General features: G+C 52.1%; 1 protein-coding gene across 8 annotated transcripts in view; it reads left to right on the top strand.

The window, feature by feature from the left end:
- Window positions 1-22,941, top strand: part of PLD1 (phospholipase D1) — a 58,326-nt gene that overhangs the window by 16,318 nt on the left and 19,067 nt on the right. For 5 of the 8 annotated variants that reach the window (XM_084529978.1, XM_084529979.1, XM_084529980.1 and 2 more), the window contains 14 exons: window positions 4,129-4,314; window positions 4,419-4,546; window positions 4,776-4,921; window positions 5,666-5,774; window positions 7,131-7,196; window positions 11,883-11,941; window positions 12,248-12,340; window positions 14,189-14,341; window positions 15,013-15,162; window positions 15,481-15,564; window positions 17,275-17,356; window positions 20,079-20,189; window positions 21,413-21,619; window positions 22,334-22,550. In XM_084529978.1, coding sequence (XP_084386104.1) covers window positions 4,161-4,314; window positions 4,419-4,546; window positions 4,776-4,921; window positions 5,666-5,774; window positions 7,131-7,196; window positions 11,883-11,941; window positions 12,248-12,340; window positions 14,189-14,341; window positions 15,013-15,162; window positions 15,481-15,564; window positions 17,275-17,356; window positions 20,079-20,189; window positions 21,413-21,619; window positions 22,334-22,550 — 1,759 coding nt within the window. In that variant the 5' untranslated portion in view covers window positions 4,129-4,160. Of the gene's footprint in view, window positions 1-3,350; window positions 3,757-4,128; window positions 4,315-4,418; window positions 4,547-4,775; window positions 4,922-5,665; window positions 5,775-7,130; window positions 7,197-11,882; window positions 11,942-12,247; window positions 12,341-14,188; window positions 14,342-15,012; window positions 15,163-15,480; window positions 15,565-17,274; window positions 17,357-20,078; window positions 20,190-21,412; window positions 21,620-22,333; window positions 22,551-22,941 lie in introns of those variants that run through there. The other 3 variants (XM_084529981.1, XM_084529984.1, XM_084529983.1) reach the window with 2 other exon arrangements.

A 22,941-nucleotide genomic window follows, 5' to 3' on the forward strand; every position in this document is an offset into this window, starting at 1 on the left:
CTCTGGCAGGTGGTGGTTGCTGGGCAAGGAGGCAACCAGAATAGCCGTGAGGGCTGTATGGGACGTCAGCCGCGGGGATGTAAACGTTTAGGTAATGCGAGTATGTCCTGCATGCGCGTGGCGTGCCCGGCTATATATATCGGAGCGGCAGAAATGCTCAGCGGCCTGGCTGCAGCTGTCCTCACCTCTGCTTATTGTCACTCCGAGAGGCCTCTGCGTGATGCTGCCGCCCTGGCAAGCGCCTCGGTGTCAGGATTTTTGTAAAGCTGTTCTGGTCCCGTCCTCGTGCCAGGAGCCAGTGCTCTGCATCCTTTGCCCTCCCGGTTCCGCTCTCCGGAGCAGGTATTTTATCTTCGCCCCTTTTCTCCCAGCCTGGCCGCCCTGGGAAGGAGCTGCACACTGATCCCCTCTCCCCAACCCTGTGCTGCTGGGCTTGGGGTGACAGGGACAGATCCCATGGGATGGGGCACATCCCATGGCCGGCTTCCCACGGAGGTGGCACTGCCTGAGGTGGGGCTGGGTGGGAGCCCCCGGACATGGCACAGGATGCCCGTCCCCATCACCGCCAGCAAAAATTGACCCAGCGGGACCGAAAGCCCCAGCGTGGCCCCAATGGTGAGACCAGGGGTTGCAAAACTCGCTGCGGGTTTGGGGTTGGGGTACGTGGGGTGGTGCATCAGCGTGAGCTCATCAGCTCCTGCTCCTCTGCGAGCGCTGCCCTCTCTCTTTCATGTCGCCGTGCAATAAAGCAAATAAAAACCAGTCCTTGGGAAGGGCCGGACGCTTAGGCTGGTCCTGGGTGTGGGGAAAACTGCAGCACAGAGGGGTTTGGGACTGCAGCAGAGGGTTAGTCACGCCGGGGATGACCACTACCTTACCTCACCACTGCCCTTGACCTCCCCCTGCTCTTCTGTTGCCTTTCACCCAGCACAAGCGCCGTGGGTGCTGCAGGAGGCAGCTCGGGGCTCTCAGCCCAGGCAGCAGGGATTTATGCAGGTGCCCGTGCTCCTGATGGGCCCTCCAAACATCCCCCTCCTGCTGCCAGCCCTGCAGGTCTCCGTCACCCTGTAGTTCCTTTGTCAGGCTCGGGACTTGGCAGAAACCCTCGTGGAGAAGGCCGGCGGAGATCAATAACTCGCAGGCAGACGGCTGGGCTGCAGGCATCGAACGGGAAATGCGGACTGGCTCCTGCCTGCAGAGGGGCTGCTGGTAAACGTAGGGGCTCTGCCTGCCGAGAGGAATTGGTTTGGAAGCGGTGTTTGGAAATATTTGGGGTTTTATCAGGAATGAGCCAGAGATACGTGGTGTGGGTTGGGACCGTGCCCAAACACGCTGCTTGCTGTCGATTCCGATCCCCAGCTGAGTCCTTCTGCAGCTCCAGGAGATCTTCCCAGCAGTGCCTCAGCTCCTGTTCGGGGCTTGTCTGTGTGAGCCCAGTGGCTGGTGCTGGAGGGACCCCGAGGCCGGGGCCTGGCACCTGCCAGGGAACTGGGACGGGAGGGAGGGAACCAGCGGGATGGGGCTGGGCTGCGGCGCTGGGGTTGTGCTGGGGCTGCCGGCCAGCCTGGCTCCTCCTGGCACTATTTCACCATTAGAGCTAATTTTAGCTTTAAAATGCGAGAAATTGGGAAATGTTTACGTGGAAAACCTTTCACCACCAGGCAGGAGCTGCTGAGGGCATGGTGCGCAGGATTTCCTTGGCATCCAGCCTGGGCTCTGGGTGCCCGCATGGCACCCGGGCTCGTGGCAGGAAATGTGTGGCTCGAGTCCTTTTCCCTCATTTCCATGCCCTACGTCAGCCCAGGGCCGTCTCCCTGTTGTTCCCTTGTTGGCTCATTCTCCCCAGAGCTTTCCTTTACCCCTGTTTGCTCTGGGTTTTCCCCCTCGCTCCCCCAGCTTGTGCTGCAGCCTCGGGCCGTGGGGATGCTGCAGGGCCTCCCCTCGGAGCTGCTCCGTACCAGCCTCTGCTCCATCTGTCCTGCTGGCAGCAGCCTGCTGCACGTTTGCAGCCCGCTGGCGTGTTTTTTCCAAGGTCTTTTCCTTCTTGGGTAAAGTCCCCATCCTGACACCGACATCGCACAGGTCAAGTGCTCTAACCCGGCACCGTACCTCCCTGCTGGCTGCCAGGCACTGCCTCTTGGCATGCCCCTCTGCTGCTGCGTCACACGGATGGTTCCTGACCCCCTGACACCCTTGGGCTTCCTTTTACTCTTTTTTTTTCCTTAACAAACTGCTGCCCGTTTTCTAGCCCGGCCAGCAGCAGCCAAACACGTGCATAGCCCTTGTTTCCAGGGCACCTCATCCTGTTTCTCCACCCTTCTGCAATTTTCTGCTATTCTTTGGGTTCCCTCTCTGCCCTTCGTACGATTACAGCCTCAAAGCTGGCAGGACTGGCAAATTTTAGATGTGGTTTCTCCAGCCCATCAGCAGCACAGGACGGACAGCGCTGGTTGCTGCAGCCCAGAACAGCTCTGCAGGACCCGGAGCTTTGCACCCTTCCTGTGCTGCCCTCCATGCCCAGGGGTGCCCTGTGCCACCACCTCCGCTCCTGGGCTTTAGGCTGGGCTGCAGGCAAGTGGCATTTTTCCTCTCGAGCCCGTAACCTGGCTGTGATCCCCGCGGGAGAGCCTTGCTGCTGGGGCTGACTCAGCTCCAACTGCGCTTGGACTCTGCTCTAACCCAGGGCTTATCTGACCAGCTGCGAAAACAGCCTCAGCTTAATAAAAAAAAAAAAAAAAAAAGGAATAATAAAAATCCTGAAGTTATGCAGCCCTGCTGTGGTCTTTAGCAAATAGCCACTTCACACGCTGGTTAATTGTTTACACATTAACTCCGTGGGTCAATTAATGCGGTGAGAGGAGCCCGGCCGTGCCTGGCACAGCGGGGAGGGAGGGGGAGCACCCGGCCACGTGGGCACGGCACCCACAAAGTGCTTGGGATGCTCTCCTCCTCGGGAGCGTGCGTTAAGTTTCCTCAAAGCAAATTCTTTTCGTGATAATAATATCAAATATGCTCCATTTCCAAAGGTGAGTGCAGGTGGGAGAGGTGTGAAGCAAGACGCTGCCTGACTTGCCCTCGCCCTACAGCTACACATGGCCCCGCAGCCTGTGGGGTGAATCCCTGCAGCACGGTCTGTCTGTGTTTGAGCCTGTGTGCAGGCTTCTTCCACACAACTAGAACTTTCCTGAGCATAAACGAGTGCCCTTGCCCTCGTACTGGCTTCTGCAAAGCGCTGCCACTCTGTCCCATCCATGTATTTTCAGCATCGCTGTCAGGCTGTGCCATTTATTGCTGAGCAGAGCAAAGTCCAAAGGGACTTTTTGTCACTTGGGTGCCCAGGAGCTGGAGCTTGGCCTCGTGCAGGGACCGGCAGCCAGGTCTGCAGCTCCACGGCCGGCTGCAGAGCCTGCAGGAGGAGGAGGAGGAGGAGGAAGAAGCTGCTTTGCAAATACTCACAAGCACTGCAAGCTGGCCCCAGCGTTAGTGGGCATGCTTCACGCAGGCTGTTGAGCCTCCTGAGCTGAAGAAGCTGTCAGAAAGCACGAGATGCCACAAAGATGCCAGGGGCAAGCACGTAAGGTGCCTAGGGATAGAGGAAATCTGAATAATGCGAGGAGTTTGTATCAGCAGCTCAATCTCAGGAGGACAGCACTTGACAAAAACGCTTAGTGATTTTCTGAGTGAGCTTCCCCTCTGTGCAACTGGAAACGCAGCGTTGTGGGAATTGGGCCTGGGATGTGGCCAGACGTGAACGTGGTTTGTGCTTCTCCCTGTGTGCCATCGTTATCAGAGATGGCTGAAACACGCAGGGGAGGTGGTGCTGAAGATTTCTCGCTTTCAGCCTTAAGTCAGCATGGGAAAGTTCTTGTCACCCCCAACCACCCCCTGCAGGTTTCTGTAGTGGGAACGGGAAATATCATGGATTTTTCGCTTTAAAATAGAAGTGAAGTGTCTGTATCCATGGTCAGTGGCACTGGAGGAAATATTTGTCGGTAGCCCAAAGATGCCTTTGCTTTTTGGCTGTGGGGCTGGGGGTGTGCAACGGGTGGACAGGACGGGGAGGGTTTGGGTGGACGCAGTGCCATGATCAGGGTGATGCTGACAGCCCTGCCCCTTCTTCCTCCCCAGCCCCCCGTGGCTCCGGCTCGTGGCGCTCTGAGATGTCCGTGAGGCCCGAAAACCATGCAGCTACTTCGGCGCTGAAGAGGATCGCCGCAGACATGAGCAACATCATCGAGAGCCTGGACACCCGGGAGCTCCACTTCGAGGGGGAGGAGGTGGACTCGGAGGTGCTGAACGACCCGAAAGGTGCTGGTGAGTTCCCAATTGTGTGGGTTTGGTATCGGAGCATCTCCGCGGTGCTGGCCGTGGGCTGCCCTCCGTCGGGGCGCTGTGCTAACGCTCTGTGCTCCTTGCAGCCTGCATCCCCTTCTCTGCCATCTACCACACCTGCGGATTCAAGGAGCCGGGCACGCAGACCTACCTGACGGGATGCCCTGTGCGGGTGCGCGTGTTGGAGGTGGAGCGCTTCACCTCCACGAAGAAGGTCAGAACTTAACCAAAAGTCTTTTTCCATGAGGCATTTCCATGGGGCTGAACTGAAATGCTGTTTGTAGCTTAACTTTTGTGTGCGCTCGCTCAGGAGGGAAGGTTTCCCGTCTGTTTTAAAACCTAACAAGTGGTGAGACACAGTGATGCTTAGCTAAAACTTAACGAGGTCTCTTCAGACAGGCAGCTGCAGGAGGGGGACTGCATTGTGTCATTTGCCCATGCAGGTGCCAAGCCCCAACGTGTACACCATCGAGCTGACCCACGGGGAGTTCACATGGCAGGTGAAAAGGAAGTTCAAGCACTTCCAGGAGTTCCACAGGGAGCTGCTGCGGTACAAAGCCTTCGTGCGCATCCCCATCCCTACCAGGAGGTGAGCGCAAAAGAAAATGCCATTTCCTTTCTCCCAGTAGGATATTGGTGAGGCTTCATGAGACCCATTCGCTCTGCTGCGAGGGAGAGAGTGCAGAGGTTCGTGGTTAACAGCCGTAACCTCATGGTGCAAGCATCTTTTGATGACTTGGGCTCCAGCTCGTTGGCTTTTGAGCTGAATTTTTCTTGAAATTGAGGACGGGTTATGTTAATGCTGGTGGAGAGTGTTGGCAGGATGTGGCTTTCTGCTGGCTTGGGATGGACACAGCAGGCATGGAGGGCCCCCAGCATGGGGTGGTCAGCCCTGCATGGGCTAACCCTGGTGCTCAGGGAGGTATAAGGAGAGCTGTGGGGAGAGGTGTGGGTCAGCAAGAGCCTCCTGCTGCAGGGAAATGTGGGAGAGGAGGCAGGGGAAGCGAGAACTATGAGGGGTTGTGGGCTGGGGGAACACCACATGCTAAAAAGAGGATTTAGGTTCCCTTTACTAAGCAGGGCAAAAGAGGACCCTGAAAAATCAAACTCTGATTTTTCTGTGTTAGGTTTTCATTTGTGGGCCACTTGGAGCACGCTGCTGCCTTTAGCGAAACCACACTTCCTTTTTTTGCTTTCTTGACCACTCATCTCTTCATTTTTTTTGATAGTTGCCTGGGAAAAATAAAAGCTTTGCACGGGAAGGGTTGCGTACTGTGGTGTGCGTGCAGATGCAGCACTTGGACTCAACACTGGGGCTTGTTCTTCCTTGCAGCCACACGGTGAGACGACAATCCATCAAACGGGGAGAGCCGAGGCAGATGCCGAGCCTGCCGCACACGGCGGAGAGCACGGTGCGCGAGGAGCACTTCTCCAGCCGCAGGGTAAGTGCCCACTGCCCAATAAAAACACTTTTATTACCATTGAAGACTTTATTTTGACAAACTTAGGCCTTGACAAGCCCAGCTTTGACCCCAAATCCTCCTCCATGCCACGAGGAGGAGGATGCTCCCAGGGTTAACATGGGTGAAGGCTCCTCCACAGTTGAGGAACACCACGATGCCCACAGCACCGGTTCCCCTGCTCCCAGCTGCTCCAATTTAAAGATAGAAGAGGCAGCTCATAGAATCGGGTTGCATGGATGGAGGCAGCCCCTCCACCATCAAAATCCGAGTGATTTCAGTCCCGTCCCCCCCTGAAAGAGGAGATGCCGCTCAGGCTCTCGACGCTGAAATGGGTAATTTTAGCCGAGGCACACGTGTTCCGTGTAACTCCATCAGATGTTAACAGATGGGCCCCTCTGTGACGAGGGTGGATATCTTCCTACCTCCTCACTGCAGCTTCACCGCTTGCAGAGGCGAGCCTGCAGAAACGTGTTCCTTCACCCTGTGCTTATCGTTCCCCTTCCTGCTGGCGGCTCCCCCCTGGGCTTTCTGCCACTGCCATCTCCAGCCCCGAGAGGTTTTGTCTCGTGGCTGTGTGGTGCAGATAACCCTCCTTGTGTGCTGGCATCGCTGCTGGGCAGGAAGTTTTAGGAGAGAAATGCTGGTTGAAAAGAGGAAGAAAAAGGTTTTCTAGATTTTCTTTTTCATTTTTTATTTTTAATCGTGCTTTTCCCTTTCTCCAAGGGCACGCACACCACTGCGGCACGCCTGGGAAGGTCGCGTGCTGTGATGCTGGTGCTGTGAAGCTTGGAAACCCCACTGGTGTTTCCTTCTGGTTGGTTTCATGCCCCACAGGACTCTGCCCGGCTTCCCAGGCCCATGCAGCATAACCTCTTCTTTGTCCAGCTCCCACGAGGTCTCTCTCCTGTGATGGTTTCTCCTCTCCCCCACGTCATCCCATTTGGTTAAATAAGTGCTCTCGGTTGCAGCCGAGGCTGTGTTTTCCCATGAAGCTAATCCCTGCGGGCCAGAAACACCAGGGACTGTTTTTGTGTTCAAAATTGCTCTGAAACTTGGGCTCAGTCGAGAAAATTGACCTCTGAAATTGCTGTGCAAAGCAGCAGGTCAGCTGGTGGAAGGTATGAGCCCGTGTCTGCGAACAATAAACAACCTGTAATCAAGTTGTTTATGCTGCTGAGCCCTGATCTTCAGTGAGCACACGGTAATGCATTTATTTATCTATTCAAGCTGAAAAGTGGGTCTGATTTCCTGATAGCTTCCTGATGCCAGACAGTTGGATTCTTTTATCTCAAAAATTCCTGCATTCCACCTAATGCTTCGATGTTTGAATTGCAGAAGCAGCTGGAAGACTACTTGACAAAGATCCTGAAAATGCCAATGTACAGGAACTACCACGGAACAGTAAGTAGAAATTAGTTTCCTTCAATGGCAACACAATATTCTCCTTCTTTTCAAATGTAGCTGGTTGAAAGAACACCTGCAGCTTTATCAGAAACACTCCACGGCCATTGTGCAAGTGTTTTGGCTCGGCTGATTTCTGCCACGTGCATGCAATATGATGAAAACCAGAGGAAAAGAGTGAAAAGGTGACTGAGAGGTCACTTACAGCACAGGCAAAACCTCCTGAAGGCAGGAGGCAGTTCAGGCCAGAAAGCTGATTGCATGTGTAAAATATAGAGGGTTTCTGTTTAATTCTGGGAAGAGTTTAAGATGATAAGCTCAAGTTTTAAATAAATAATAGAAGTCCAAACTGGAGGGGTGGTTATTTCTTAAGTCTGAGCTGTGTGTGTGGCCCTGGGGGCAAGCTTCTCTCTGGTTTCTGTTCTGTGTGGTTTCAGTGGACCTGATGCTGTGGTACTGAGCGATACTCATGCGCCTCCACGGGTGTTTTGTGCCTTCCAAAGAGAGATGGCAGCTGGCTTACGGCCCCAGAATGGTCGTCTTTCTGAAATGGGAGATATCAGATCCAATTCATGGGCTATTATAAGCAAAAGTACTTCATTTGAAAGTCTCGTCCTCAAATGTTTCTTCAGTAGTCCTCACCTGTCAGCTGCAGCTGTAGCATTGCCCTGGGATGGCCATTTATTTCCCCTTTCTTGGCTGCACAGTGGCTGTGTCACTCGTCCTTTGCATCACCAGCAAAGCCTGAGACATTTCTGAGCGAGGTGAAAACTGAGAACCCTTGGTTGTAAAACAAGACAGAAATACAGATGAGATTTAGGACACCTGAAGCAACCAGTTCTTCCCATTTCTATGTGTCTGCTGGGCAGAAATTCTGCTCTTTGAGCTTTTTTGCAGGATTTGAGTTGTGTCAGGACCTGGTGCAGCTGGGAGCTGTGCCCAGCACTGCGTGGCTGCTGTCGCAGAGCGGAGCACCGTTGGGTACCCGGGGCAAGGAGCTCGCCCAGCACCATCCCGCGTGCTCTGTGCAGCCAGGGCAGGTCTGTGCCTGCGGGCTGAGAGGAGCTGCTGGTTCCCGAGGGGTTCCTCTGGGGACAGGCAGCAGGGTTTAAGCTCAGAGCAGCCAGGAGCTGTTCGCTCCGCACGCCGCAAATAGTCAGCCTTTGTTCTCGAGGCAACGTTGGGATAACTTGGCAATTTGGATCAGCAGCATATGCGGAGCGGGGGAGAGTTGTTCTACGCTATTTAGCCGTCTTGGCGGATGAGGCAGGCGGCGCTTGTACGGATATTTTGCAGAATTTCTGCGAATGGCTGCTCGTGTAAAAACACGGGGGATCTGCTGCCCCGGCTGGGGCTGGAGGCGGCGTGCCGCGGGGAGGATGAGCCGTGCTCGCCTGGGCAGCTGCGGGGCCGTCCCCTCTCCTGTGCTGAATCGCCCTTCTGTCCCCACCCCGGAGCCAGATGTCCCTTTGCACATCAATTCCCCGTTTATTGTTGGCTTTTGTTGGGTTTGGCTGCAGCAGAGCGCTCAGTGAGAACTTTGCTGCTAACAGCAGCGGGTCCTGCACTGGGAGAAAGCTCAGGGAGCAAAATGTTTCCTTTCCAAGAGAACAAACCCCGCCGTTCTCTGCCTCGACCCTGAACTGAAGATTTCTGGCATTTTCCTTGGAACCGTGCTTGTCCTCCTTAGAACAAAATGAGCACTTTGCTCTCCCTGTGGTCAGAGGAGTCTTTTGCCTGGCCGCTGACAAATGCTGCCACTGTTTTGGTCTTGGAGCACAATTTGACTCCTGGAAGCTCGTCTTTTCTTAAAGTCCTAAATTCTTTGTAATTCAGACGTGGAGCTGCAATGGCAAGCTGTGGGCAGCATGATGTGTACCTCAAGTAAAGAGCCCGCTTGGGTTAATCACATCTCCTCGGAGACGTTTTTACATCCAGCATGCACAAATTTAATTGATTCTCTTCTTGCTTCTTTTATTTTGTGTTTGTGGTTCATTCCTCACTGCTTTATAAACTGCTTCTCCAAGGATGTGCCGTACCCTGGGGGAGTTTTGGCCTATGGGTCAGGCTCATAGGGATTTTTCAAAAAAACGGCCTGGAGCTGCTGAATTCTGCCTGAAAAGCAGACACTTGCACGAAAGTTTAGCTTAAATAAATCAGACGTGCTTGACGTTGGTGGCTGAACGCTGTGGCTGCTGCACCTTGCAGCTGGCTCTCCACCTTTCACAGCCTATCTTTCTGCAGCTGATCACTTGTTTATTTATTGTATTACTGCAGCGATGCCATTGAAGCTGCGTTCTTTGGGCCCTCATACCTCGCATACCCTGCTGCAGCTGGCACTGAGCTGTGTGCGAGGTGAGAGCGCCTCGCTGCTCTACCTTCCCCTCGGGGTTCTTCGGTCAGTTACGAGCACCTCAATTTAACAGTAAAAATAGCTGATGCGGTCATAAGAAATCATCTCATCAGGTATTTTCCACTGCACCGAGGAATTTTCCTTGTGACTGATGAGATTATTTTTTTTTTTTTCAAACCAAGCCTGACCTGCTTGATACTGCTCTGCATAGAAATAACCGTGGAGCACGGGTAACTGCACGGATAGAGGACACCAGGAGGAAGGGGGCTGTGCAGGAGGACCATGGAAGGGGGTGCTTGGTGTTCCTCGCCCAGCGTGGCACCTAAGGGTGTCCCCCTAATGGCCATTTCAAGGTCTCATGGGCTGAAGAGCAGGTTTCTGTGCCGCCAGCCCACCTTCCTTCCCTTTTCATGGGGCAGTGCTTTTGTTTCTGCAAGTCCTTTCTCCTCCTGGCTCTTCTTCTGCTCCTGCAAGGGCTGCTCTTTCAGTGCTCCTCGGGCTGCTGCCAGCTTTCTGCTCGCCGCCAGTGTTTTCAAAGGGATTTAATGTTTGTGTGCTTTGGTTTCTGTGTGCCCGGTATGAGAGAGGTGTCCAGTTTTCTGATTTGTCTCAAGGCGAGTGCCAGTGGCTTTCTGAAGAAGTGGAAATGAGATCCAAGGGAAGGAACCGGCCTGAAACTTTGCTTAAGACCTCTTGTAAGAGGCTGTGGGATGCGCTGTGTTTCCACACGCTGCCTTTCTCCTGAGTGTTGCTGCAGAAAGGGACGAGCCCTGCACAGGTCACACCTGGTGCTTTCCCAGGACATGTGGGGAGAGTGGTGACAGCGAGGTTGGTGGGGAAGCCACAGAATGACTTCTTGTAGCCACCGTCTGGAAACAGGCCTGAAGCACCAGAGGGTGAGGTGTGAATTTGGCTCTGCTGAGAAGAGATCACCTGGTGTCCTTGAGCCGCTTGGAGGAGCACAGCAGATCCTTGGTCCTTCTCCGTGCCCGTGTGGATGTGGTGGGAAGGATGGGAAGGTCCGGGGGCACCAGAGGATGAGGAGAAAGAGGGATTTTCTGTCCTTCTGCTGCTTCCGTGGGGCAGCGGTGGTCGTGCAGGGAAGGGAGGCTGAGCCAGGATAGACTGGGCCTGCAGGACAGGCTTTATCCCAGATTATCTGATATTCTCTGTTAGACTTAGTGTTTTCAAAGCCCTCCAGGACTTGTGGGCCCACCCGTGTCATTCCTGTGCACAACCAGGTGCTGAGGCCGAGGGCCCTGAGGTTGCCACCATTGGGTGGGTAGCAGAGGAAGGGAGAGGAGGGGAGCCCTTCCTGAGGTGTTGGTGTCTGAGCTGCTGCATGGCACGGGTGGGCACGGCTCAGAGCTGCCCTGCAGCCACCTCCCGTCCCTCTTGGGGTCAGGGCCATGGGTCGGGTGCTGGGCTTCGCTCCCGGCAGGCCTGGTCGCCAAAAAATGCGGTTAGAGGGTTCCCATGGGCTTGCTGCCTGGCGCCTGGCCAAAGGGGAGAGCAGCTCCTGCCCTCGCCCTGCCCTGCCCTTGGATGATTTTACACAGTAATGGATTAAACAAAATCCCAGGGGTGCAGGCAGGCCCCCGCCGTGCAGATTGGAGGAGGATATCGGTAAATGTGGGGTGCCTGGGGGCGACCCACCCCCCTTAGCAGGGCCAGGGCTAACAAGGGGCAGGCCGACAGGAATGTCCTGCTCTGCCAAGAAAAGCCTGCTCGGCCGAAATCGCCTGGTGTCCTATTTTTAGAGCTGAATGTAATCGTGGTGTGCTTTCTGTCCAGCTTTGCTTATCTTTACGTTCCTCTGCAAGCTCTGCTGAGGCAGGAGGAGCCGGGAGCAGACAGGCAATCCGAATCTGGGGTTGTGCTGGTGAACCTGGTGAACGCCCCCGTGGTGCCTGGTGGTGGGACATGGGACTTGAAGGGAATAGGCCTCCCACCCCCAAGATGTGTGCATGTTCCCTTTGTGGTTTTCTGTGTGGTTTGCAGGAGGAAGGAGAGGATTCAGGCCGATAGCTAAGTTCACACAGACCCCAAACAGCATCAAACTCGATTCTTTTCATCCAGAAATACCACTGGGTCCCTAGGGCAAGTGGGATCTTGCTTGTCCTGGTTGCCTTTAATGCCTTCTCCAAAGCACATTCAAAAAACAACAAGCAAATAATTTTCTTCGTCTCCCTGAAGCTGCTTAAGTTACAGAGGGTAACTCCTGCTTGGGCTCTGCCCTGTGTTCTCTCTTGGCGATAAGGCTCTGTGATGAAGCACACTGTTTGTGGATTTTGGAGTACGAAAGATGAAGGAATCTTTTTTTCTTTCCCCAGATGGAGTTCATTGGAGTAAGTCAGCTGTCATTCATCCATGACCTGGGACCAAAGGGCATGTGAGTTGTGAGCTATTTTTTTCCAAATTACAGTTCACCAAGAGCACAGCTTTATAAATAAATAGTGTTTCACACTGATAGTTTTCCTTTCTCACTAATAACTGGGGAATATTTTACCATCTGGATATAAAAATGTATTAATGCTCTGATGGAAACGCTACAACTTTGGGAAACAGCCTTGGGAGCAAGCTGCTCCGCACAGCAGGGGCTGCAGCTCCCCAGCTGGGTCCTGGGGATTCTCTCCTGCCCTCCCGTAACCTATTGACCCCTGTGCCACCCCTCCTGACTGTGCTCCTGTCCCTGCAGGGAAGGTATGGTCATGAAGCGCTCCGGGGGCCACCGCATACCGGGCCTGAACTGCTGTGGCCAGGGAAGGATGTGCTACCGCTGGTCCAAGAGGTACTGCTGCTGCCGGGCCTGAGGGGCGGTGTGCCGCGTGCTCCTCTGGCACACGAACCCGCCTGGGGTTTTCTCACCAAAAGACCATGAGAGAGATTCTTGCCATTTTAGAAAAGCTACAGCTTTTCCTGTGCTTTGCTTCTTGAAAACCCAAAGCGTACACACCCACCTTTTAGTGATTTGTCAGCTTCCCCACATCATCACCTACCTTTGGGTTTCAGCATTGTGGAACCGCAATGGGCTGGGGTTAGCTTATCTTAAACAACGCCAAATCTTTCCCAACAAAACCTTACTGCATTCTTGTGAAGAAAAGGTCCTTTTTATTTTTATTTTTTGGCAGTATTTCCAGTATTTCTTCATGCAGTTTTACAGAAGTTATCTGTAGTGATTTCACAAGGAGATAAGGATTTGACCTTCTTCCAGGTCAAATCATTAAGTTGGCTCCATTTTTCTCTCCTTTACGGGGAAAAAACCAAACCTTTCCAGTTAACTCTTTGTTCTGTTATACAGAGATCACGATTCAGGGGAGCTGTAGCACATTAAATTTTGCCATGAATCTCGTTTCTCCTTTACAGCCTACAAATGGGACGAGGGCAGTTTGGAGCAGGACTGTCCCTCGGCTGTACGCAGAGTAACACAAGAGGGCACCGAATCCTCTCCCGCAGCCTGTGGGGGCTGGCAGAGCAGGGGCATCAATAAATAAACAGGGGACAGTTACACTGCCAAGGCAGGGTTATTGAAGTGAAGAACTTTAGGAAAAACTTGCTTTTATGTCTGACTTCTACAAGTAATTTCCTGATTTCTCAAATAGAGAGTACACCCTCAGATACATCCTCTACGTTTTGTTGGGTAGGAGGAGGAAAGTAGTGAAAAATACCAGGGAACACAGAAAGGGAAATGCCTGAAGCTGTGCTCAGCAGGGGTTTGGGAGTGAAGTTATGGGCCACAAGGGAATAGGGAGGGAGGGCGTTTTGGCACTGGGTGTGAGGTCGTGCTGGGACAACTCAGGGCACTGAGAGAAAAGGAAAATAATGGGGTCTGGAATTAGCCGAGGAGCTGGGACTTCTCAAAGGTAGGAGCTCTCCCACGTTCTGCAGTTGGGGCTGTTGCTGTGCCTGTTTGTGAGCGCGCACAGAACTGGGTCTCCTGGTGGAGACCTGTGTGGGACAGAGGGGGCCGGTTACCCCAGCTACGCGGCAGGAAGAGAAAAATTTAGAAATGCCACTCACCACAAAAATATGTTTTTCCCAGAGCTGCCTTCAGGCAACGGTATTTCTGTAAAAGCTGCCGGTCATCTCCCGTCACATGCTTCTAGCGGGGGGCCTGTTGCTTGGCAATAAAAGCTGTCCAAAATGCCTCGTTCACGTATTCTGATAGGAGTGAGAGCGATCCTGGCTTCATAAGTAACACTGGAAATGTCAAATAGTTCCTGCATTGCCTTGAGGGACTTACAGCCTGAATGTGAATTTGGGAAGCAAGGAGCCCTCCTTTCACCTTGCCGGGCTCCTCGCTGGGAAGTCTACCTGTGAGCAGGGAGATCTCGTTGGGTGTGTTAGCTGTGGGTTTTCAAAGGCCTCTGCACAAAGCAGTTGTGCAGTCACTAAAAATCCTTTATTGGAGCCAGACTTGTTACCTGAGTTCATAACGTGAGCACTGGGCTTTACAGCTTCCCTTAGGAGGTCAGAGCCCCGATAAGAGATGTTACCCTTCACTTACATGCCTTCCTCTCCCTGCTGAATGCTTTGTGCTCGTTTGGCCAGAAATACTTTATCCCTTCATTGGGTTTTTGTGGCTGGTGCCTGACGTCCGGCAGGAGGGACCAGAAGCTCACCTCCCTCCGCCCTGCAGGTGGCTGGTGGTGAAGGATTCCTTCCTGCTCTACATGAAGCCGGACTCGGGCGCCATTGCCTTCGTGCTGCTGGTGGACAAGGAGTTCAACATCAAGATAGGCCAGAAGGAAACAGAAACCAAGTACGGCTTGCAGATCGACAATCTCTCGAGGTAAGAAGTCCAGATCTTGTTTGCTTTGCTTTTGCTGTTTTAACAAAGAGTTGGTGGCACCTCTCCTGGGGTTGGCAAGGTTTGTACCTGTTGGTCGTTTCCATGCCTTAAAGAGGGAATTGGTGCCTCAGCTTCACAGCCTGTCCCCGGGTTTTGCTCGGGCCTGAGGACATGGTGCACGTGGAGCAGCACAGTCTGGTTTTTCAGCAATTACTTAGGGTAATTTTCTAGGTCCTCTGTTCCTTTATGCTCCAAGCAAAGACGCATTGCATTATATCCCAGCTAGAGAATTGTACAAAAGATATGCTAGGTGGGATAAAGAGCTATTTAATGTTTTAATGGTAGCATCCAGAATAAATTCATCATGGAAAAAATACATAATTAGCCATGTCCAACTTCCCTACAAGTTAAGCTGGCGCTATTCATTTAAATCTGTTTTTTTATTATTACTATTATTGTCAGCGTGATGCTGTGATATTCCCTCGGAGCAGATAAGTGCCGATGTATTTTTTTGCAAACAAAACATGAAAGCAAAGTCTCTTGCTGCTCCTTTTAGCTTGATAAAACGTGACCAATACAGGTGTGCTTAGCAGCATGCTTGGACAGCAAGAAGCTGCCCTGTTAAATGTCTGTGGCTGCAGCACCTGCCCCATATGTCGTTGGTTTTACAGGTCGCTGATTCTGAAGTGCACCAGCTACCGGCATGCCCAGTGGTGGAGGCAGGGAATAGACGAATTCATTCGGAAGCACGGCAAGGACTTCCTCACCGAGCACCGGTTCGGGTCGTACGCGGCCGTGCAGGAGAACACGCTGGCCAAGTGGTGAGACGTGGGGGCGAGCTGCTGAGCGTATCGCGGTGCCCGCTTGTGCACTGAGTGAAACCCAAGGAAAATTGTGTGGTTGGCAGAAGTACCAAGTGGCACTTAATAATCTGCTATTGTGCTGCTCCGTTAAGCTAATAGCAGCCTGAAATTCCCCCCCGCATGTTGTCTTAATTCCTGATATTAGGTTTGTGTTTGATTTTGGGAAGAGAACGTAAGTGGCATTAGCACAGAACCCTGTTGGTCTTCAGCTGTGAACTTTCTGTTTGATTACGGTGGAGAGGAAAATAAATCCCCGTGCTTTGCATGTTTTTACAGGTATGTGAATGCCAAGTGGTACTTCGAAGATGTCGCAAATGCCATGGAAGCTGCTAAAGAAGAGATCTTCATCACAGATTGGTGGTGCGTACTTAGATATTTGGATTTTGCCCAGCTGTCTCCCTTGGGACGCTCCCGGCAGTGCTGCAGCGCTGGGAGGCCTTACAGTATGGCAGCTAGCCGTGCGGCCAGATGGTTTGGCAGCACACCCAAACATCTCGTCGGGTTGTATTCAAAGGCCTTTTCAGGAGGGTTGGCAGCAAAAGCACATGCTTGAAATCAACAGCTTGGTTCTCTCTTTGCAAGGAAGGGCCTGAAATTTCATGGAGGCACCTCCAGGTGCAAGTGTTGTGGTGCCTGTGGCTTCACCAGGAATGCACGGTGCTGTACACCTGAGGGTCAAGAATGGCTTTCAGGGTGTAAGGGAACACGGACACTCAGATACCCCTGATGAGGGCAGTGCTCCTCTCATGTTATCCTGCAGAGGACCCTCCTTTCTGCTCCTTGCTGTTTTGGGCAGCTTTGCACCAGGGGTGAGAGCAACTGGGCTGGGTGCAGTTTTGCTCTGCTCTTAGCTGGGCAGGTAACGGAGAGGGATCTTGATAGTCCCTTCCCCGAGCTGTGCGGCTGCTGGAGGACCTGGCTCTGCCCACTTCTTCCCTAGTGATTCAGGCTGTTTATGCAGTGCTCTGGTTCCTGTTTGAGGCAGAAAAAGCGTGCTTGCACAGCCTCGGGGTAGGGCCATTTGGCCAGCACCAGTTGCTGCTGCCTGTGCCTTGCCTTTGTGGTGGGTCAGGGGATCCAGCCCGGCCCCTGGGGAGCTGCTCGGGCATCCCCAGCCGTGAGCACCTCACTGTGCTCCTCCTCTAGCTGAAAGATGACCCTCTTGCCTCTCATCTGCTGCCTGTGGGAAGTGGGGGATTAGTTCTGAGGTGGCAGTCATGAGAAAACCAAACACAGCGTTGGCTGGGCTAAACCTCCCTAACATGACCACAGATAAACCCAGTGCTCCTCTTGCTCCTGTGCAACACCGTGTAGCAAGGCAAGAGCACTGCATTTCAGACCTTTTGTCTCTTAACATTTTATTCAGCAGCAGTCAGTTGTTAACGTACCGTGGAACTGCAAAACTGACCTGAAACTTGGAGGTTAAGATAAAAATGCTGTTGCCAGAGCAATGCTTTTAGGATGTAGCAACGTGCTTTAATCAAGCACAAGTTCCTGTGCTCCGCACAGAAGTGGTGAAATTTTGTTGCCTCCCTTTGCAGGAGTTAGACGGGAATGCTGAATTCTTCCTTGTAACCCTCAAAGCTATGAATCACCAAAATGTCTTGTTGCAATACCATATTGCTTTGTCTTTAGGCAGAAAGGAAAATTCAGCACAGATGTATGCTACTCAGATAGCCTAAGTTATCAGGAGGGCTGAAATCACACTTTTATTTGTTTTTTATATCTAGACATTTATTTCTAATCTCACTTCTGTGTTTTTTTTTTTCTTTGTGTTTTTCTTTCATAGATAGGGTGCAAGTTTCCCTGTTGGCACATCACTGCAAAATTTGGTCCCCTGGGTTACTGAATACTAAGATGAATGTGCTGGACATGTCCCCTGTCCCTGTAATGCTCCATTATTAAAAAACAAAGAGCTTGGTATTGGAGAACGCATCACTCTGGGACATGAGCCTTCACATCCCCTTAGATAAACTTTCTGATTTCTTTACTTCCCAAGCTGGTCATCTAGGCCAGGCCTTTGTTTGCAGACTACGCACGCTGAGTTTTTCCACCCCTGTATTTTCTTAGGCTGAGCCCAGAGATCTTCATGAAGCGGCCCGTTGTTGAAGGGAATCACTGGCGGCTGGACTGCATCCTCAAGCGCAAAGCAGTAAGTGAGCTCCAGCCCCATTTCAGCCCCTGCACCCCCCTGGGGGAAGGTCCTGCTGGGACTGGAGTGTTTGCACCATTTGTTTGGGTTCGGAAGAGCTCGGAGGCAGGAGGGTAAATCCTCTCATTGCTCCTTCCTGCCCTCAAGCTTGTGTTGCTTCAGCTTTGCATTGCGGCTGCCCCAGCTGCTGGCAGGGTTGGAGCTGTTGGTGCTCGGTGTTTTCCTTGTGGCACACGTAACTTGGAGGTACGGGGAGGTCTCAGGACTTCCTGGTGGTTCTTGGTAGGTGGTTTTCACCTTGCAGAGCTGTGCAGGTCCTGTGTGTCAACACAGGGTATTTACTGAGTGTGCTGCTGCTCTCCGAGCTGAAGCTGGGAGATCCCAGCAGCCTTCCAAGAACAGGAGGGTGTCATTAGCCAAAGGCACCCAGTAACGTCCAGAAGCTCGTGCTAACTCCCTGCAGCCTTCTCGTCTGGTTTCCTTACTTGATATGCTGCATAGGTCCTTGCTACACCTAAACACTGAAGCACAGACATAATCACTGTTCTCCCACCACTCCTCGCTGTAGTAAAGCACTGCTTCCTTACACTGGCTGCCATATAACCAGTGTCTCTCCTGCTTTTCTTTGTTCCTACCCACCCCTTTTGATACTCTCCTCGCTCTTGTGGCTGCTACAAGGAGGAGGATTGGCTGTGCCTGCCCTACCTGCCCCTTCTCATGTGGCAGCTCTGGCCCTGAGGGTCTTGGTGCATTGCTGTGGAGAAGGGACATCAGGAAAGGGCTTCAGCAAAGCGCATGGCTTGATTAGGATGAATGCTGTTTTGCAAAGAAGTGTACAGACACAAATGGCATCACGCTCCCCAGAGCTGGACGGTGGTGTTGAGCTTCTAAGGGAGGAGGTGATAAAAATGACTCAGAGCCTGCTATTTGCACTGCTGTTATCCTACTTAATGCATGCTTGTGTACAGTAAACAAAGGCTTGTATAAACTGGAATTCTTGATAAGACAAATAATTCTTTTTTTGTTGCTCTGCTTTTATTTGTCCTCTGCTGTTCTTCCTGGGTAGATCAGTTCAGACCTGCTGCTGACCTGGTGCCTTTCCTGGCACTCCCTCTAAGGGTTGCTGTGCAAAGCTCTGTGTGCTCACACCCCTTTTTTGTGGAGCACTTGGAGACACGGGGAGAAAAATAAAACCAGGTTTAACTGTGGTTGCTTACTGCTTTATTTTTTTTAACTCCCATTATCATCTCTTATTTGTTGTTGGCTGTGCTCTGCTTTCAAAGAGCACATCTGGATGGAGACTGCAAAGAACATGTTTTATGGAGCCGAATGAGCCAGGCAGAAAAGATCAGTGTGAGGTGTCTGTGAGCACAGGCAGCATTTCTGCTGCTCACCCAGCCCATGGTCAGACTGCTGCTGGAGCTGGTAGTTTGCCCCACAAGAGCAGTGAGTCAGAAAGGGAGGCAGAGCCAGGAAGATTCTTGAACGTTGCTGTGTAAAAGGGCAGGAGTCCAGGTGGACATGCTCAAATAGTCCTTGACTCCCTCCCCTCCCCACCCAGTCATCCTTCCAGGCCTCACCCACCCCCTGTTCCTAGAAAAACAGAGGGGTTTGTGCCTGACATGAGCTGATTTGGAAGTAGACTTATTTTTTGGCAAATGAAACGTGGCCACGGGGCATGCTCGCTGGAAGAATTTGGCTTTGTTCGTCGTGTCAACGTGGCTTTTCCTGTGGCTATAAATACCTTGTAAGAGTCAGGAGTGTCTCAAGCTTAGCTCCTGGAAATGCTTACCTGCTCCTTTTGATTCAGCAGGGCGGTCGGCAGGCTGCTGTCTAGGCAGGGATGGGGCTGTCTGTCTTTTATGCATATGTGGTGCTCCCTGGGACAGCAGAATATCAGCCGCACTTTGGAGACTGCCCAAGCTCTCAGGAGCAGCTTTGTGGGAATAGGAACTTAAAAGGCTGTGGAAAGGTTTGACCCTTAGTTCAAACTGGCAGACTTCAAGGTTTGAAGCTCTCCTGCTTTATCGCAGGTGAAGTTGTCCCAGCGTGTGACCACCATCTGCCGAGGGCTGGGAAGTACTTGGCAGCTCTGCCCGTGCTTCAGCATAGCTGCATCCTTAGAAACCCTCACGCGGATCCCATCAGAGTCACAAAAAGCACCAGCCTTTGAGTCCTGCTTGCTGTATTCCAGGAACTTGCTCAGCCCTGCCAGCAGAAAGAGCTCAATCACTGGCATCCCCTCGGCTGCATCTCCCTTGGGAGAGTGATGTCCGTGGGATGCCCTGCTGCTGGCACCCTGCGTGTGCTGCTAACTGCGGGCAAACCTCAGGGCAACACGAAGCAGCGGAAAATTGGAGGTCAGTGGGTACCTGCAATACGTGGCGTGAATCACGTTTGCCAAATTTTGCCTCAAAGGGCGGTTAAAAGTAGCTGCTGTAAGCAAAAGCGATTGGGAGGCTTTGGCGTGGCTCAGCCCTGCACATGAGTCAGTGCTGAGCCCTCCTCTGGAGGCTGAGCGCCTTTCCTGAGCTGTGCAGGCCCCTGCCTGCCGTGGGCTCTCGAGGTGGATCTGCAGGAATGCAAGCAGCAGTGAGTGACCTCGGCCTGCCTTGCTGCCTGCAGGAGCAGCGTGCCTACTGCCTCTGCCTTTCCTCACCCGGGAAATGGGCTGTGCCGCTGAAATATCTGCATGCCAGTGTTTGTTCTTTATTTCCGACAGCAACAGGGAGTGAAGATTTTTGTCATGCTGTACAAGGAGGTGGAGCTTGCCCTGGGGATCAACAGCGAGTACAGCAAGCGGACACTCATGCATCTCCACCCAAACATCAAGGTAACTGCATGCCCGGCGCTGTGTGCGGGACATCAGCGTCCGACTGCGCTTGGCAGCTAGTTTGGGTGTGAATTGGACGAGCAGAGGTTCCCACTGTTACAGGCTGTCAAGACATACCCGTACCATGATTACCACGTCTGAGCATGGCAACTTCGTTTCTTTGGGTTATAATTGAACATAAAACTGCTTAGTTTACAAGTGCCAAGGCAGCTGTTCACGTAATTCGTGAGAAACTGATTTCATAGGACGGGTTTATGGGGTTACATCAAATGGAAAATGATGATGTGAGAATGTTGCCTCATCAGCACTCCTGTTTGTGCATAGATGACGAGAGTCAACACGGGGTGTTTACACTGCTGTCATAAATGCCCATCATTGCCCTGCTATGTGCTGTCACGCTGCTGCTCTGCCACCGAGCAGAAAACAAACTGGCACATGAGCCAGCAGCTAAGGCTGGGTCCCGTGCCTTTAAATTAGAGACATATACGTTGTAATAAGATATATTACGCACAAGGGTGATGAACAAACTGCTAAAATAATCGATTGATTATCACTTGGTCAGTTGTCACAGCAAAGCTTTAACTCGCCATCATCTTCACAGCCAAACAGGAAAATGTTGCAGGGAGGGCAGTGCTGGCTGCCTGGAGCAGGCAGGTGAACCACGCAGCACCTTCCGCAGGATGTCAGTCCGATGGTTCTCTGCTGGCATTAAAAATAAAGCTACGTACTGCGTGCTTAGATAGAGAAGTGGCTTTGTCATAAACAAATGTCAAAAGAATGTCATAAACAAATGTCAAACAACGTGCTGATTTAAAAAAAAAAAAAAAAAAAAGCGACTTCTCATTTCTCTTGTGTAGCAGCAACAACCAAAGAAGTGAGTCAGATCACCAATATGTTGTTTTCTTTCCTATCAGGTTCTGTATTTGGAAGCTCAGCTCTTACGGCTGTGCCAAGAGCATTCTGTTACTTGTAGAAACACATTTCTTGACAACGATGCTTTTACGAACGCAGCGATGCTGCTGTAAATGTGACCTATCCCAACAGCACTAAGCGTTGCTGCAGGGGGATACCCCATTTAGGATTCCCAGCAGCCTGTGTGGATGCTCCTCTCAAATGTCCAGTGCTCTCCTGCTGCCCTGAGCAGCCGAACACACAGGGCAGTGCTCTGGCAGGAGGTGCAGCTGGGCAGTGGCGCTGAGCATGGGTGCTGCTCCTGTCTGCAGGTGATGAGACACCCGGACCACGTGTCCTCCTCCGTGTACCTCTGGGCCCACCACGAGAAGCTCGTCATCGTCGACCAGTCGGTGGCATTCGTGGGTGGCATCGACCTGGCGTACGGCCGCTGGGACGACGACGAGCACCGCCTGACCGACGTGGGCAGCGTCAAGAGGATGGGGGCGGTGAAGTCGGTGTCGACGGCCAACCTGGCAGTAAGTGAGCTGCCTCCAGCCCGAGGCTGTGCTGACACCTGCCTGACAAAGGGCTGCTGGTGGGGATGAGCACGCTGCGTCTGCTTCAAAGAGCACGGCTGGGTTGGGGAGGATGAAGGAGGAGTAGCTGTGGGAAGAAGGGAGTGTCTGAGCACCGAATGACTCCTCGGGGTAGGTCCTGCCCGGCCCCTGCTAGGGCATGGAGATAGGAAATGCAGCTAGGGCTGGGTTTCCTGTGGAGCTTGGAGCAGCACTCACAATTTGGAGGCTGTGCTTTTAGTAAAGCCTTGCTAAAAATGTACTGTAGGCACTCAGAGTGCTCTGAACTTTGGGACGCTGGGGCCCTCAGCATTTGCCTCACTTGTTGAGCTTTTCTGCTGACCTGGGTATTTATGTAACCAGATCTCTCCTAAAAAAAACATAAATAAATAAAGAGGTCTCAGTGTGTGAGAATTACAAAGGGAGTAGTAACCTGAGTAAGTTTATGGGTAATTGATTGAGGAATACACTGCCAGTATCACTGGGTTTTCCTGCTCGGTGGCTCCTTGTACAGACCCTCTCCTCCAAAGGCATTCATAGCTCCCACCACAGCAGATTTTGCCACAGAGCAAAATTTGGCTGATGGCTGTTTCTGAGCATTTCTATGAATGATGACCTGCACTTAAAGGGAATGTGCTTGTGCATCACCTGCAGCAACGTCCTGTGTCTTTTAAGTCCACAGCGGAGTCGTCTGAACACATCGCCCTGCAGTCCCAAGCCCCGTCCCCAGAAAGCCGTTTGTTCCCGAGGAATGCTGATGATGTCCCAGACTCGTCAAGAATGAAAGGGATAGGAAAATCCAAGAAGTTTTCAAGGTTCAGTATTTACAAGCATCTCCACAAGCATGGCATGCACCACGCTGATAGCGTCAGCAGCATAGACAGTGAATCAAGTAAGTGCTGTTTTTCATCTCAGCTTTACCCAAACGACATATATAAAGCGTGTGCGGAGGTGGGTGGGTGGGCGTACGTGCAGACTCACATAATTTCTAGGGTAATATGTGCTTTGTTAAGAAGAAAAGCTGGTGAATTCTTTAGCTATCAGAATAATAACTGTGTTTAGTCAATATGTAAATTCGTGTCACTGCAAAATATACAAAAAAAGTTTTAGGTGGATTTGCATCTAGCAGTTGTCATGAGCTGCCAGGTGACGGGATGCAGTGTGCGTGATACCTAACGTTTGTAATGCTGGAAGATTTTTGTCCCTGCAAGGGAGAACTGAGTCTTTTGTTTTCCAGTTTGTATTTATTTTGAAAACTGAAGGATTTTCTGAGTATGATTATC

Source organism: Aythya ferina (assembly GCF_964211825.1).
Source record: "Aythya ferina genome assembly, chromosome: 9".
In the NCBI taxonomy this organism is placed as follows: Eukaryota; Metazoa; Chordata; class Aves; order Anseriformes; family Anatidae; genus Aythya; species Aythya ferina.